The sequence below is a fragment of the Phocoena phocoena genome, chromosome 1 (genome assembly GCF_963924675.1).
Source record: "Phocoena phocoena chromosome 1, mPhoPho1.1, whole genome shotgun sequence".
In the NCBI taxonomy this organism is placed as follows: Eukaryota; Metazoa; Chordata; class Mammalia; order Artiodactyla; family Phocoenidae; genus Phocoena; species Phocoena phocoena.
This window is the reverse complement of record NC_089219.1, coordinates 185541768-185558126: the sequence shown is the minus strand read 5'-3', so window position 1 is coordinate 185558126 and position 16359 is coordinate 185541768. Positions and strand designations below refer to the sequence as shown.

General features: G+C 64.1%; 1 protein-coding gene across 2 annotated transcripts; it reads left to right on the top strand.

Moving 5' to 3' along the window:
- The first annotated feature begins 4044 nt into the window (after window positions 1-4044).
- Window positions 4045-14901, top strand: TNNT2 (troponin T2, cardiac type). Of its 2 annotated transcripts, XM_065887636.1 has the most exons (15): window positions 4045-4082; window positions 4863-4873; window positions 6968-6992; window positions 8785-8855; window positions 9213-9245; window positions 10051-10084; window positions 11192-11252; window positions 11446-11562; window positions 11946-12023; window positions 12477-12587; window positions 13325-13330; window positions 13581-13690; window positions 14081-14171; window positions 14548-14588; window positions 14856-14901. In XM_065887636.1, the coding sequence occupies exons 1-15, from the start codon at window positions 4045-4047 to the stop codon at window positions 14899-14901; spliced, it is 873 nt and encodes a 290-aa protein (XP_065743708.1). The 2 variants fall into 2 exon arrangements, with proteins under 2 accessions (XP_065743708.1, XP_065743715.1); XM_065887643.1 differs by lacking the exon at window positions 6968-6992 and having other exon boundaries at window positions 8790-8855.
- The last annotated feature ends 1458 nt before the right edge of the window (window positions 14902-16359 follow it).

The window sequence follows — 16359 nt, the reverse complement described above, 5'->3', positions numbered from 1 at the left end:
GCCAGCCCAGCCTGCCTCCCCCACAAGGCTGCTCGTCCTGTTAGAAGCGGCCAGTCGCCTGGAAGGCGCCTTCACCCGCAGCATCACTCCAGTCGAGCTGCAGACAAGCCCTGCCTCTGCTCCCGAGACCCCCGCCCAGAGACTGACCAAGTGCCTTGTGCCCCCGGCCCCGCCCCCAGCCTGCCACCCCGTCGCTGGCATCCACTGTATTGGGATTCTCAGGAGGGACAGCTGGTTTGTGTTACATGCCTGCTGCCTCCTGTCCCCTGCCTATCTGTCCTGGTTTTAAATAGCTTATCTGAGCAGCTGGATGACCACATGGGCTTATATGGCCTGGGGTGCCTGTTCCCTCAGCCCTGTCCCCGGCACCTGCCAAAGTAACAGCCAGCGCCCCGCTCCCCCTGCCCCCGCCGCCCCCCCCAGGGTGTCTCCCGCGCACATTCCTCCACCGCGGGGCTTGGCTCCCGGCCGACCGCGTGTCTGCTTAAAGCCCTCTCCATCCCCTGCCCTCGTCCAGACCCTGCGAGGCCGCGGACACCGCAGGACCCGTCTTCGGCAGCTCCTGCTCTGGGTAAGGCTCGGGCAGACTCTGGAGAGCGGATGGGAGAGTCCCCGAGTCCTCTCTGAGAGGGTGTCGGGGCTGGGGGAGGCCCCGTTCCCCTGGGTGCTTCCGAGGAGGTGTTGCAGGGACAGGACTCTGAGACTAGTTTAAAGGGCCCTCAGGGAGAGGTTGGAGGCTTGGGTTTGAGTCTGGGATCTGTCAACGAAGGGTGGTTTTGCTGGAAAGTCTTGGATGAGCGGCTTTCCTTCCCCGGGCCTCAGCTTCCTCATTGGTAGAAGGGATAGATAATTGCCAGGCCTCTGAATACATGGTGCTCCAACCCATGGGGACTCCCCCTCCAGGCAGAGGGCCCCTGAGGCTTCCCAGGGAAGGGGTCCCTCTCGATCCCCAGAGAGCAGAGCGAGGCCTTGTTCTCATCAGTCAGAACAGTCCTTGTGGCCGAATTCTCTTTTCCCGGAATTCAGACACTGTCCTGAGGCAGCGGGGGCCCCTGGAGGCCCCTCCAGGCAGACACGGGGTTCATCCGCCCTCCCAGACCCAGGACTGCACCCCTCCCCAGGCAGGGCACGGGCTGAGCAATGGGGAGAGACCCCCTTGGGAGACCCCTTCATGGGGGGGGTGAACCCAGCTCACTGGGTTAGAGGGTTAACCCTGAGTCCAGCTGCCCCCCACCACAGGGTCCCTGCGAGTGTGACCCTTGCCCCATCCACCTCCATACACCCCGGGGAGAGCGCTTGCTCTAAGCTCCTCCGGAGGGAGAGCCATTCCCTCTTCTCCTGGGCAGGCTGAAGACAGACTGGGAAAGGGGCTGCCTGGAGCGTGGGGAATTTCAAAGCCCATTCCTGTCCTAGTGCAGCTGGGAAGCACCTGACCTCCTGAATTCCTCCTCTGACCCGGGTCTTGGGTCTTATAGGGCAAGGCCTCGTTCTCTCCTGGCAGAAGAGGAATCTGAGAGGATCAAGTTGCCCACTGCCCCTGGCCTAGCTCTGCTGGTGGGCTAACAGCTGCAGGCTTAGGAAGGTTCCAGTTGAATGCTGGGGACAAGGGCTGAGGGATGGGACCCCCATCCCTCTGTTTTATAGACAGGTTAACTGAGGTCCAGAGAGGTTAAGTGACTTAACTAAGGTCACACAGCAAAAACTGGGTTTTAAACCCAGCTCTTTTGACCGCCTGGCCAGCATTCTCTCTGCCTTCTATCATTTTTGCTTTACTCCCCAAGAAATGTGCCCCCACTCTCTTGGCTGTGAGGGAGACCGGCTAGAAATCAGTCTGCGGTGGCAGGTGGGGGCCCGGGCGTGGGCATCCTGGTAACTCACCTGCCGGGTTCTCAACTGCCTCCAAGCTGGAGCCCCGCCCGGGCCCATCGCCTTCCTGTCACCAGTCCCCTGAACAATTGTCTTGGCTGTGTCCTCTGCTGAAAGCCCCCCTCCCACCCCCCATAGCCGGCAGGCTATTTTTAGGAGCTGGATAGCGCTCATAGGAGCAGGGGGCAGTCTCCGGGGCCGTGCCCGATGGCTCTGAGCCGGTGGGCGCGGTTGGGCAGGAGAGGAGAGAGAGACCCCAAGCCCCAGTCTGGCCACGCACCTTCCCTGGGAAACCTCCCTGCGCCAAGGTGACAGATTCCACCCGGGGTTCAGGGAGGGGCTCCCCAGTTCTCGGGCCACTGATTCTGGCTACTTCCCTGGGGCTCCAGGCAGTGCTTCATCTGCCAGACCCCCACCCCCTCTGGGCTGGGGGCTCTTCCCCTGCCACTCTCCCCGCAAGGCCCCATTTGAAGACCCTCTGGGGTATGTCTTCTCAGGATACCCTACACATCTGACATCTCTTCTTCTCACCCACTGCCACCCTCACCCCGGGGGAGCCAGCTTCTGTGCAGAACTCCCTGTGCCTGGCCCCGCCCTCACTGCCCCACCGACTCCAGCGAGGGGAGCTGGCGAGGGGGGCTGGCTCGCTGCAGCGCTCGCCCTGACCCAGCAGGACTGGACGAACTGAGCCAGGTTCAAAAGAGCAGCCGGTCCGAGGCTGCGGCGGTCTTCCGCCAGAGGGCCCTCGGGGCAGAGGCTCCTTCAGAACTTCTCGGCCTCAGAGGGGCTGCCTCGCAGTGGACGTCACGCCACCCGCCAGAGTCGTGGCTCACTGCGTGCCCGCAGATGGGTGCCTGGGGCGGGTCTCGGCCGGGACAGTGGGGTGTGCAGGGACAGGTGGTGTGGGTGTGAGCACCGCTCTCCGTGCCACTGTCACCGCAGGCTGAGTGGGAAGCTGGTGGCTGCTGCGCCGGGGGCCAGTGGGGCAGGGTCAGGAGCAGCCTGGCATCACCCCTTCGGGGAAAAGGGGACTGAGGTGTAGGGAGGTCAATGACCTTTCCAAGGTCACAGGCAAATGTGAGGTGGAGCCAGCGTTCAAAGCCAGGTCAGCCTCCCAGTCCGTGCGGGCAGTCTCCACCGCTCCCTTGGCTTCTCCCCGTCGTTGTGGGGAAGGGACGGTAAAACGCTTTCCTCGGTGTCAGCGTGGTCCTCACAGACCTCTGGGCCGGGCAGCCAGGATGCGGCCACTCTGTCTGCGCTTTGGGAAGACTTGCCCCAATGCTCAGCTGACAGGAGAGTCTCTTGATTTTCTGTTGCTAGTGCAGTGGGGGGAGAATCTCAAAACGAGAGCTTCCCCAGAGAAACTCCATTGAGCTGGACTTTTTCTTGAGCCGGTGTAGATAAACACGCTGCCGTGAGAAATGATGTAGACCCACACCCACTTCCCAGTGTCCCCCGCGGTAACACTTGCACAGCCAGGACCAAATCACAGCGGGACATGGAAGCACCATCCGTGATCTTACTCGGATTCCCCGCTCTCCTTCGACTTTGTGTGTGTGAGTGCGAGTGTGAAATTCCCGTCCGTTTTAGCCTGTGCAGGCCCGAGGACCCACCACCAGAGATACCGAGCAGTTCTAGAGCCACAGACGTCCCTCGTGTGCCTTTTCCTTCCACGCCCACCTCCCTCCCAGCCCCCGCAACGACCACCAATCTGTTCTCCATTTCTACAACTTTGCCGTTTCGAGAATGTTCCTTCTCTAGATGGAACCACATGCCTCGGCTTTTCCTCCCCCCAGGGAGAGTAATTCCCTGGAGGTTCGTCCGGGGTGTCGGCTGCACCCCCCGTTTGCTCCTTTCTGTTGCCTAGTTACCGTCCATGCCACGCTGGGCCACTCCCAGGGGAGACTGCGTGGATGGGGCAGAGCTTCTCCCCGGTCGCTGGGCAAGGCTGGCAAGGCTGGGGAGGCTTAGAGCTGGGGTTCAGACAGTCACCACGTGGTGCAGGGGTTGCTGTGCTCCCCGACAGAGGAGGCAGCGGGCTCTGCTGCCGTCGCGGGCGGATAAGGGGCGGGTGGTCAGCGTCTCGGGTGGACTGCGGGCCCAGCGTTCCTCGCAGAGCCGGGAGGCCGGCTCCCCGCCCGTGCTGACTGTTCTTCTCTCCGGAGGGAAGCGGAGACCATGTCGGACGCGGAGGAGGCGGTGGACAAGTCCGAGGGGTGAGTACTGGGGTCATGCTGGGGGGCCGTCCCCTCCGTGCACCTGGCCTGGGAGATGCCCGGTTGTGGGCCGGGGCCGCGCCCCTCTGGGGGCCCCGGGAGAGCCGCACCCCTTTGTTTCGAGCCCTGTGCCTCTGGGCTGGCCTGCGGGGTTGGCAGTAAAGAGCCCATTCCCGGGGCAGTGGGCTCCTGCTGGGAGCTGGGCCTCCCGAGAACGGACCAGAGAGGTTCCGTGAGGACCCCGAGGCCACAGAGCGACCGTGCCCCAGGAATCCACCTCAGAGCCCTTGTAATCACTGCCCCGGGCAGCCGCTGTTCCTGCGCTGCCCTGTCCCCGCGCTGTCCCGAGCGCCGGGGGGGGGGCACACACTGGCGGCCAATCAGTCACCTCCTTGCGGGGAGTGGGTGCACAGAGGGACACGAACGCCGGCACGGCTTGGAGCCCGCGGACCTCCCTCCTGGGCGCGGAGCGTGGAGGGCCTGGGGGGGCTGCGCCTCCTGCGTGGACTTGGACCCCGGGTGGAGGGGGTGGGCAGAGCGCAGGGGACCAGCAGCTGAGCCAGGTTTCCTGGTGGTGGTCAGAGGCGGCGGGACCGGAGGCTGGGCCAGACCAGGCTGTGCGGGTGGGCAGAGCGGGCAGACGCCAGCACCCAGGGCGGAGGGCAAAAACTGGGGTCATCTTCAGGAAAAGGCCAGGGTGTGGTGTGTGGGTGTGGGGGGTGTGTACACGTGTGTGCAGCGTGCCCTGTGCTCCTGACGGCATCTCCCCTCGCACCGCAGGGAGCAGGAAGGTAAGCGCATGCCCCACGCTCACTGGGCAGGACAGCCTGCTTTGAAACTGATGGTCTCTTCTCTCCTCTCTTGTGGCCGCGTCTCATCCCCGGAGCAGAAGGAACCATGGAAGGTATGGGGGATGGATGGCGGGCGAGGAGGGGTGGCGTGGAGGGAGCGCATGGTCCCCGCCTCTCACTCTTAGCTGAGCAAAGACCCTCCACCAATCCCAGCTCCTAGCTGGGATCAGCCCGAACCCTTGTGCTCAGGTCTTGGGGCAAAAGGTTTAAACCTGTCTCTATCGCCCACCAGGTGATTCACACGGAATCACTGCTTTTTTTTCCAATTAATTATTTTTGCTTTTTTTCTCTAATTTTTTTTTACCACGTAAAGTTTTAAATGCACATAAAAGTGGCAAAAATAGAATAATGCACCCCCCACGCACCCATCACTCAGTCAACAACCATCAACTTACAGCCCATCTTCTCTCACTTACTCTGTCTCTGCCCGGTATTTTAGAACAGACGAATCCTCCCCAGACATCGTAACATCACCCCACGCTTACATAGCTCAGTATGAATCTCTTAAAAAACATAGCCATAATAGCATGACCACACCTAAAAGCGTTCAGTTTGATGCTTTTTCAAATGAGATTATGAAGGTGTTCAGGTATCTGAGACACATCACGTGGATGTGAAGACCTTGTCAACTGGCGAGGGTCCACTCTGACCCTCGGATCTTTGCCCTTTTCCTACTTGTTGATCATTTTCATTATCATGGTCTCCTCAGCGTGGTGCCCCTTCTCCCTGCGAGCACCTAACCTTCCCTTCTTCCTGAGCACTTGACACATGCCGGTGGTCACGAGGCCTCTCTCTGTCCCTACAGTGCCCCCAGTTGGCCCAGCATGGCCCTCGGGCCCCTCAGGCTTCTGCCCCCGGGGAAGGGTGGATCCTGCCCCTTAGAGGCTCAGCAGATCCTCAAAATCATCATGTCAGCACATCGTGCATGGACACTAGGGGGAGGGTCTCTGGGAGGGAACCGGGGGCCTTGGGAGCTGACCCAAGTTCCCGAGTCTTCTGGGGAAAGTGGGGGCATCTTGCATTTGAGGCTGTTCCAGGGGTACCTGACAAAGAGGAGACACAGAGACACTCACAGGAGAACCGGGGCGGGGGGCCCTTGGGAGTCAGTTCTCAAGGAACACCACTCACATCAGAGGCTATTTGAATATTTTTTGAGTCAAAAATCTAGCTCCACCTTCAGTTGTGTTTCCTGCAGGGACTCTCCATACGGTGGGTTTTCCTTTGCTTTGGGGGATTTGCCAGCTCCTGGCAACAGGTTTTGGGGGGTGAGGTTTGAGCCATAGACTCTGGATTTGGTACCAATCTGCCTGCTACCCACAGCAGGACTTGGCTGTGAATTAACAAAATAATTCTCCACTGCGATGGGGGTCTGAGTCCCTGGAGCGTCCGCCTTGCTTGCAGTGAATGGACCACACCTGGCTCCCTGGTAGCTAAGTCCCCGGCTGCCAGCGACCAAGAGAGCGAGGTCTGGAAGGGTGTCACTAAGCCTACAGGATGGATAATCCCAGGACCTCTGCTTTCTTCAGGAGATAATAGCTCTACAGGCAGTCGGCCTTCCTAGAGAGGGAGTGTTGGGCCATGCTTCCTTGCATGGGGCAGCTTCCTTCCAAGTCTGCCCTGTGTCCGCCTCTCCTGGAAACTGGAGATGTCTCGCGGGTCCCTGAGAGGCTCCTTCAGGGGTCGAGGTGTGGAGGGGTCTGACAAGGGTGCGTTGTTCCCACTCTGGGGCCTCTGTCCCCGCGGGAGGGAGATGGGGGCCCTGGGGTCTGGAAGCAGGAGGTGGCCAGATACCCTGAGTGCCTCCGACGGCCTGGGCACAGCCAAGCATCACGGAGAAGGGAGTGCACTTATTTCCCCTTTGCCGACCCCTGAGGCTCAGGGAAGCCACCGGAGCGGGTCTAGGAGTTGGTGGGTCAGGGCCTGGGCTCCACAGCCCACACCCGTGCCACCATACGCCATCCACTGCTGCCCCGTCCTGCTCCCAGGCTAACCTGTCTCGCCTCTCCCCTCGCGGCTGCCGCTCCCCGACCTCAGAAGAGGAAGCCTGGAGAGAGGACGGGACAGCGGTGCAGCTTTGCCTGTCCCTGTGCTCCCACCCTGTCATCCCAAGTTGCCCCCATGAGGAGGGCCCTGCACCGGGGTGGGGACCTTGGTGGAGGGCCGGGACCACGCGCCTTTCCGTGCTTTCCGAGAGGGACCCAGGCTGGCCAGTCCCCCACCCGCTCCAAGTCCAGGATCCAGAGGGGACCGATGTCCGCCTCGCTGCGCACACACTGTTCTGTGCTGGCTCCTCCCTCTTAGGGGACAGCCCCTGGGCAGGGTGGCTGGGGTGGGAGGGGCCTGGGGACAGAATCCTGGGGAGAGCAGCTGGGGGACTGGAAATAGCCCCAGCAGAAAGGACGGGACGTCAGCTTGCAAGTGTGCATGGCTGCAGGTGGACGGGGTGCGGTGGGCGGGCACAGACTCGGACTGAATTTTAGCGGGAACTTTCTGGTAGTGACGTCTGAGGATGTGGGGGCACCTGGGGCGTTCCCCTTGCGGGTGTTGGGTGCCCACTGGGCGAGGTGGGAACTGAAACCTCAGACGGGGTGGGAGAGGTGTTAACAAGATGGCCTGAAGGTGGACCCCACACCTGGCCATGTCCTTGCTAGCCAGCCCTCCCCTCTCACCCCTTCTGGAAGGATCTTCTTTGAGGTAAGGGTCCTGCAGGGATCAAAGAAGAGGACTCTTCAGGCCTCAGAGAGGACTCAGACCTAGAACAAGAGTGGAAGCAGGGGGTGTGGAGGCCGGGGGTGGAGGCAGGAGGTGGAGGCAGGGAGTGGAGGCTGGGGGTGGAGGCCAGGGGTGGAGGCCGGGGGTGGAGGCAGGGGGTGGAGGCAGGGGGTGGAGGCAGGGGTTGGAGGCAGAGGGTAGAGGCAGGGAGTGGAGGCTGGGGGTGGAGGCGGGTGTGGAGGCCAGGGGTGGAGGCAGGGGGTGGAGGCCAGGGGTGGAGGCGAGTGTAGAGGCTGGGAGTGGAGGCAGGGGGTGTGGACATTTCCGTGCTGGCCTCACCCCCGCCCACCTCCAGGCTTTCCAGCCCCCCTGCCAGGAGTCCACCACATGCAGAGCCTCAGTCAGGGTCTTTATCAGCACCCGCTGCCGGCAGATCCCTGTGCCTGGCGCCATGCTGTCGAATGTGTCTACCCACTCGGAGTGCCTGACTGGGGCGGGGTCTATACCCTGCCAAGCAAGTGGATGAAAACAGAAATCCCCCTGACTCTTTGGACCGTACATACATCCACATGCAGGGCAGCTCCTTCACCCACACGCAGTCCTGCTTTGGTCTCTTTCAAATACAGATGAAGGGTCTCCAGGGCCTGAGCCCGGGACGGGCGCTCCCCTGACCCCTGTGGTGCCACATCGGGGGATGGGGTGGGGAAGGGGGCCTGAGTCGACAGAAAGAGCCCGGCAGACAGCCCCCACCCATTCCCTGGTGCCGCCCAGCACCCGCCTGGCCTTCCCAGAGGCCTCCAGGTGCAGAGCCGGTCTCCAGGACCCTGAGAAGGAGCTGATAGTAAATGTTTTAGGCTTTGTGGCCACCTGGTCTCTGTGGAAGCCACTCAACTCTGTTGTTGCGTGAAAGCAGCTTGGGCCGTGCTCCAATAAAACTTTATTTAGAAACAGTCTGGGGGCCAGATGGGGCCACAGTTTGTGGACTTCTGGTTTAAACCAAGAACAGAGTAGCCCCCGTCTTGTCACATCAGTCACCCCCAAATTCATGTGGAACCTGGATGTCGCTGGCCCCCTCCCCACACCTCCGCCCCGGGCTCTGCCGGCCGGCACGAGTGTGCCCACTGTGTCTGGTTCACTTCTCCAGAACAGGAGGAGGAAGTGGAAGAAGAGGCTGGAGGCGGGACTGACGCGGAGGAGACTAACGCCGAAGGTGAGGCTCCACCCGGGCTGAGGGTGCAAGGGGCTCTGTCCTGGAGCCCGGGGTGGCGAGAGCCCCAGAGCCACTCCTACAGCAGCAAGAAAACCGCCTGGACCGAGCTTTGCAGCCTGGGCGGCCACTCGTCCTGTCGGGGCTCAGCCCTCGGTCGCCCTGTCAGTAAACGCTGGCCACGTGCCCCTCTGGTGCCCGGTGGTCTTGGGCCCAGGGCAGGTGCAGACAGACAGCTCCGGGCTCTGGACCCCAGACCCCCACAGGGCACACTTGGCTGAGGACCTGTTGCGGGGAGGCTCTTGGCAGGGGTTTGAGCTCGCAACCAGGACCTTTACTGATTTCTCACGTTCTCTTTAGAAGGTGGAGAAGACGGAGATAAAGAGGCTGGAGGTGAGGCCCCCTGGGTGTTGGGAGGAGGCGCTGGGGGGCCGGGGAGCCCCTCCAGCAGTTTGGGGGAGACCCCAGGGAGGCGGGGGAGGGGCTGGGGAAGGCAGGACACAACTCGGTGACCATGCGTGTTTGGAGGTCGGGCTCCTCCTTGCAGAGAAGCTGGCCCGGTGGTGCCCAGGGGAGAGGGGTGATGTCCAAGGGCCCAGGCAGGGCAGGGCAGTGGTCACAGCCACGTCCACACACGAGGCGCCTGGAGCCCAGCTGAACCACTCGAGGGTGGGGAGTCTGGGGGAGGAGATCCCAGGCATGGATGGTCATGGGGTGGGTCACTGCTGCGGTCATTGTTGGCCGGCGGCCTTCCCCAGGGGCGCAGGTGGCCCCAGTCACGCCTCTGGAGGGGCGCAGCCAGTGGGTCTCAGGGTCACGCCCCATCAGCTTCCTGGTCCCGGGCCGCCAGGAGGTCTGGGGGCAACCGAGGAGACAGAGGCTCTGGAGGGGACTCTGGGGCCAGGACCCCCAGGGACCGTGCCCTGGACCCCTCTTCACCGTGAGGCCAGCACTGCTGAACGAGAGGGCTGTGCGTACGTGCGTCTCCCGAGGCTCCCCCGGGGAGCAGCCCCGAGAGGGAGTGTGGGGTTTGCAACCCTGCAGCTTATTTCTTTGGGTGTTCCTGCAACCCGGGGCCGGGAGGGACTCACAGGTGGATGGTGAAACGGAGGCCCACAGGTGCCCGGCTCATCAGGGGCAGAGTGGGACCAGATCCGGGCCTCCTGACCCCGTGGCCGTGTGCTTCCCTTCTCTCCAGATGGCCCAGTGGAGGAGTCCAAGCCCAAGCCCAGGTGCGTGGTGAGGCCCTGGGAGCAGAGGGCTCATGAGGGAGGACAGCTGGGGGACAGGACCGCAGTGCATGGTGGCACAGCCAGCACAGACCACCACGTATGGTTTTACAGGTTGTGCACTGCACAAGAGTCTCTGCCGTCTGCTGCCAGGGTGTGTGGGGTCGGCGGGGGATGGGGGCTGAAATCCTCCCACACTCCATCACCAGTTCCGCGCCCTGCCCCCGTCAGCACCGTGTCCATCTAGAGGAAAATGACGAACTAGCTGTGGCCCTGGGTGGACACCTTGTCCGACCCTACAGGAGAGCTAGGACTCCATCCTCAGTGGCTGAGGTGGGGCCGGGGGGAAGAGGGAGGACAATTCGGGGAAGCCAAGCAGTGAGTGTGTGTCAGCCTCGGCGTGTGGTTCAGAGCGTCACCGAGGGCCACACAGGGCAACTTGTTGCCACACACGTGACACTGCCTGGGAGCTCTGGGTGCTGGGTGGGATGGGGGTTTTGGGAACGCCAAGGCCGCCAGCTGACGGGACCTCAGCACACGCAGGCGTCTCCCTGCGGTGCCTTCCGGCTCGAGTGGATGGTCTGAAACTAGCCCGGCCCGGAAGTCCAGCCCCTTCCCGGTTCCCCCGCTGCTGTGAGCGCTGCAGCGTCTCGGTTCAGCCCCACACAGATGAGGCAGACGGGAAACCCAGGCCCAGCGCCCGGGGCCTGGAGTCCCACGCGAGTGTGGGAGGGGGTGGGGACCAGCGTGGCCTCCTGGGCTCCTGGGGAGGTCCCGTGGGTCAGCCAAGCTGTCTGTCACCTGTGCATCTTCTCTACTTCCTGGCTGGTGGTTTTGAGCCAGGCGCTATGTCTCGGAGTCTCGGCTTCCTTGAGTGAGATGAGTGGTTCCTACTCTGTGGGTAAACGGGAGGGCACGTGCAGGTGCCGTGGGACCCTGGTGCTGAGCGGCCCGGGGGCTCCTGTGTGCACGCCATGCTGGAGTCACCGTGCTGGTGGCTGCGCAGCGGCGGCCGCGTTTCTGCAGGGGTGAGAGGACCTTGGCCGCCCAAGCACCGCAGCCCCTTGGTCCAGAGAAGGCTTGGTGCTCACGCCTCCTTCTGCCCACCAGGCCGTTCATGCCCAACCTGGTGCCGCCCAAGATCCCCGAAGGAGAGAGAGTGGACTTTGACGTGAGTGGGGGCTTGGGGAGGGCAGGCCCCCTGGGAGAGAGCTCAGGACCTCCTGGCGGAGGGGAGGTCACGGGCGGGGGGCACACAGTGCCCGACAGTGTCCTGGGTCCGGCTCCAGCTGCTCTCCTGGACCCAGGCCCCTCCCCCCTGGCATGGGGGCGGTGGGCAGCCTCTGAGCCCCGCCCCCCCGCAGGACATCCACCGGAAGCGCATGGAGAAGGACCTGAACGAGCTGCAGACGCTGATTGAGGCGCATTTCGAGAACCGCAAGAAAGAGGAACAGGAGCTGGTCTCCCTCAAAGACAGGATCGTGGGTGTCGGGCGCCTCCCGGGGCCGGGGGTGGTCCAGCAAGAGCCCCTGGGGCCCCAGCACCCTCCCGCCGAGGGCTGGAGCCGAGTCATCATCTCTGCCCCCCCCCCCGCTCCCCCCGGCCCCCCCCCCCGCCCCGCCACTCACGGAGGGAAGATGCGGTGACCTCCGGGATCCCAAAACATTTTCCGGGGGACAAGAGGCTGTTCGCCTTCCTTTCTCCCCTCTACCTCCCGTGCTGCTTGGCCGACGGCAGGACGTGGCCTCTGCCTCCAGCACAGGGCAGCGGCCGGGGCGGGGGGGGACACTCAGGGGACACGGAGAAGCCCACCGACACTTTGCAGGCGTTGACGTCAGTCCCACAGCGGGCGCTCCCTCCGCAGGAGGAACGGCGGGCAGAACGGGCGGAGCAGCAGCGGATCCGGGCGCAGCGAGACAGAGAGCGGCAGAGCCGCCTGGCCGTGAGCGACCCCGCCCTGGCCCTCCGCGCGCGCAGACTGGGACTCGGTCCGGGGCGAGCACCCACGCGGCGCTGGGCGTTGCGTGCGCGACTAGACAGAAAGGCCCTGAGTGGTTAAGGCACCCCCCTCCTCCCTGCACAGCGCGCCCCCTGGGAGCTGAGGTGCCGCGGCCCCCGTCCTGTGCTGCTACTGCCGGTGCCCCGCCCCAGGGATGCAGCTCACCCCTGGGGCTTCCTATCCCTGGCCTGGGTGCGGGGACCCTCACTGTCAGGAGCTGGGACCCCGCTCGCTCAGTCCCGTGTCCCCGGCCAACAAACTCCAGCACCAGGCTCCATGCCCGAGTGCCCTCAATCCCCAGGACAGTGTGCTTGGCCACAAGGACCGCCAGCGCCAGCCCAGAATCAGGGTGTCCGGCCCCCACCCCTAATCCACTCCCTCCCTGCCGGAAACCAGGAGGAGAGGGCCCGCCGAGAGGAGGAGGAGAGCCGGAGGAAGGCTGAGGATGAGGCCCGGAAGAAGAAGGCTCTGTCTAACATGATGCATTTTGGAGGCTACATCCAGAAGGTGGGGGGCCTCCGGGCGTCCTGTGTCGTGAGGAGTGACTGTGCGCGGGATCCCGGGAAGACATGTCCAGCCGCTGTTGCGAGACTGAGTTCTCATGCCAGACCGGAAGCTGGCCCTCGCAGCAGCTGGCTTTCCCCGGGAGGGGCTGCTGGGACGAGCGCTGTGAGCAGAGCCCAGAGCGCCACTGCCCCTCCCAGCCCTAGCCCCACGCCGGCTGGTGGAGCCGGCAGGCCCTGTGCCCCGTCTCACATCCACCGTGTGTGGCCTTCTCAGTCCACTCATCTGTAAAATGGGGTTAATGTCCACCCTGCCTGCTCTGAGAGGGTCAGACGAGCTACCCTGGAGTGCGGCTAAGGGCTGCCCGGATGCAGGCTGGTTTGCTGCTGGGAGCTCACCCCCACCAGATACCCCATTCCCAGGGGCGGAGAGATGGGAAGTTGAACTTCTCTGTGCAGGGGACACATCAGAACATTTTCTTAGATGTCCAAGTCCCCAGCTCAGAACTGGGCCAGCCTCCTGGCCCCTGCGCCCCACGGCGACCCTACGAGCGGGGCCCTGCTGTCAAACATCCCCACCCCACCCCGGACGCACGTCCAGTAACTAAGGTGGCCCGCAGCACGGCTGAACCCTCTCCTTCCTGTGTCTCTGCCTGTGTCCCTGTGCCCTCCTCTCTCCCTGTCTCTGTCACTGTTGCATCTTTCTCTCTGGGTCTTCCTCTTGCTGTCCTGGCTCTGCAGGCCCAGGTGGGTGCCAGTCCTCAAACCCTCCTCCTCCTTGTAGTCTGGGGAGCCCCAGGAGGGGAAGGCATTGGGCTGGGGGGAGATGTGGGGAGGTAGGGGTCCGGGGAGCCCCCACCTGTCTGTTTCCTGGGGAGCCCAGGCAGTTGCTGGCCTGGGGGTTGCAAGGCTGAGCCTCTGTCCCCGCTGGGGTTGGGGGTGTGGGGATAGGAGGGGGTGTTCACTAACCCATTCCCCTGCTTCTCACCCCCTCCAGACGGAGCGTAAAACTGGGAAGAGGCAGACGGAGCGGGAGAAGAAGAAGAAGATTCTGGCCGAGAGGAGGAAAGTGCTGGCCATCGATCACCTGAACGAAGACCAGCTGAGGTGGCTGCCCGCACGCTGGGGCTGTACCCGCGAGGGAGGGGCGTCGGGCCGAGGGCAGGGGCACCGGCTCGCCTGAGCCGCCAGGGGGCGCTCCGCCCCAGTTATTCCGTCGGCGGCTTGGGCGGGACCGCGACGGGCTGGCCGGGGCGGCAGAGCCCCGCTCCCCTTCCCCACCTGCGCACGATGTTGGTGCGACCCCCACCCCTCCACGCTTCGGGGCTGTGCCCTGGCGGCGCCGGTGCCCCGTCCTCAGTCCCGGGCACTGCAGTCAGCCGGGGTGGGGGGCTTTGGCAGGCCTGGAGGGCGGGGAGGCCGGGAAGGGGAGCGGTCCGGAGCAGCAGGGAGGCAGGTGAGGCCCCTCCTTACTGCCCCCGCCCACGGCCTGTGCAGGGAGAAGGCCAAGGAGCTGCGGCAGACCATCTACGACCTGGAAGCGGAGAAGTTCGACCTGCAGGAGAAGTTCAAGCAGCAGAAATACGAGGTGAGCCGTCGTGTGACCGTGTGCCTCGCTCGTGTGGCCGCTGGGCTGGCTGGTGCTTCTGGAGTCTGAGGGTTCGCTGTGGCTGAGCAGACACTTCCTGGCGTTCCAGCCCTGGGGTCTCCCCACTTCTGGCCTCGAGGCAGCAGCTCAGCCCACTGAGCACGCACGACGGGGGGGACCAGGATGCACCGGGCCAGGCCTCCCGGCGGAGGTGGTGGTGGGGACCTCACCGGGGACGCAGCTGCTTACTTCTCACCGTGATGGCCCGGGGCCCTAGTGTGGGGTCCCGGTCCTGCCCACCCCATCCCCAGGCCAGCAGGGCCCTGAGCCCAGTGGGTGCCGCGGGGTCACTCTCTCTTGCCTCCTTTTCTTACAGATCAACGTTCTCCGCAACAGGATCAATGACAACCAGAAAGTGTGAGCACCCCAGCTCCATCCCCCCCTGCCCCCTTCCCCATCCTTCCTGTTTCCCAGGCCTCCCGCCCCTTCCTCCTCTCCTGTAGGGTCCAAGAGCTCCCCCACCCCCCCCACCCCCCCCCAGGCTGCTGCCCTGTTGAGCCTCTGGAGGCAGCTCCAGGTGGCCCCCTGCCCCTCTCAGCCCTCAGCAGCCCCCCACGCCCCCCACCTACCCACCATGGAGGGCTGCCCCGCGTCCTGTCTGACTGGGCCCTGCTTCTCCTGCAGCTCCAAGACCCGCGGGAAGGCCAAAGTCACCGGGCGCTGGAAGTAGAGCTGCAGTCGCCTTCTCCCGGGATCTGCTCCTCGCGGTGTCCCCGCCCTGCACACCCCGGCTCCCGGGGTCCTCCAGCACCGGAGGCCCGCTCCCGCCGCAGACCAGGAGCTGGCCCAGCCAGAAGCCGCACTCGTGCCTGACCACGCCCCCACGCCCACGCTAGCCAGTAATAAAGGTCACCACGCACCCACGGCATCCTGTCACTTCTCTTTAGAGGGAGGGAAACTGAGGCGCACCCTGGCCTCGCAGGGACTCGGGGCGGACAGCAGCCCTCAGGGACACAGGCCCCTGGACCAGGGCTTTCGGCCCCTCCCGGTGGGGAGAGGGCGCGGCCCGGGAATGCCCACGCTTTCCCCAGCCTGGGCCGCAGGGCAGAGAGGCTGTGATGGGAGCCCCTGGCGGCACCTCACGGCCCCCAGGCTTCACGAGTGAGTCACTCCCGGGAACAATGAGGCCTCTGGGCACACCTGCTGTCCTCCTCTCTGTGCACACCTGCTGTCTTCCTCTCTGGGCACACCTGCTGACTTCCTCTCTGTGCACACCTGCTGTCTTCCTCCTCTCTGGGCACACCTGCTGTCCTCCTCTCTGTGCACACCTGCTGTCTCCCTCTCTGGGCACACCTGCTGACTTCCTCTCTGTGCACACCTGCTGTCTTCCTCTCTGGGCACACCTGCTGTCTTCCTCCTCTCTGGGCACACCTGCTGTCTTCCTCCTCTCTGTGCACACCTGCTGTCTTCCTCTCTGTGCACACCTGCTGTCTTCCTCTCTGGGCCAGGGTGCGAGAAGCAGGTGGAGGAAGGAGGCCAGTTTCATCAGGCGGCTTCTCACGCCTCAGAGGCCTGGGCCCGTCTGCGTGCCCCGGTTCCCCCCACCATCTGGAGGTCCCCTTGGGCTTGAACTGCGAGCCAGGGTCGCAGGGTCCCTGAGCTGAAGAGAACGGGGCCCTGGTCCAGTCGGCAGATGACATGGAAGCCGCCCGGGAGGGGGCGGGCCGCCCTGCTCTCTGGGGTCCCCTGCACGCAGCTGTCCCTCCGTCACGGAGCCCGAGGGCTTGTGGTGGGACCGGGAGGGCCCCCAGCACCGGCCCGAAAGGGCAGGGAGGCAGGTGGCAGGACCTCGGGCCCACGGGGTCTCTCACCACTGCCCCCGGGAGACCCACCGGAGCTCCTGGGCACGGCCCCCCTCACGCTCCCCAGTCGACAGCTGCACCAGTGTCCCAGCCTCTCCTCCGCAATGGTCCCCTCTCCTGCCACCAGAGAGAGGGGCATCGAGCCCAGAAGTGGACACCAGAATTTTCCAACCACCACCAAGTCCCCACGGGCTCTGCTTCCTGTGTCCCAGCGTCTCCCTGGGGCAGCAGGACGGAATGATGGTGAGGTCTCGGTGCCAAGCGCTGTACCTCCCCTCCCGACAGGGTCCTCATGCCCGTCTCTGCTTCAGTGGACATGGTCTTGC

Excerpts from the sequence above, each read along its gene's own strand:
- TNNT2 (XM_065887636.1), top strand. The coding sequence starts at position 4,045 with ATGTCGGACGCGGAGGAGGCGGTGGACAAGTCCGAGGG. Across the intron at positions 10,085-11,191 it reads GAGTCCAAGCCCAAGCCCAG|GCCGTTCATGCCCAACCTGG; the intron begins GTGCGTGGTGAG and ends TCTGCCCACCAG. Across the intron at positions 13,691-14,080 it reads CTGAACGAAGACCAGCTGAG|GGAGAAGGCCAAGGAGCTGC; the intron begins GTGGCTGCCCGC and ends CGGCCTGTGCAG.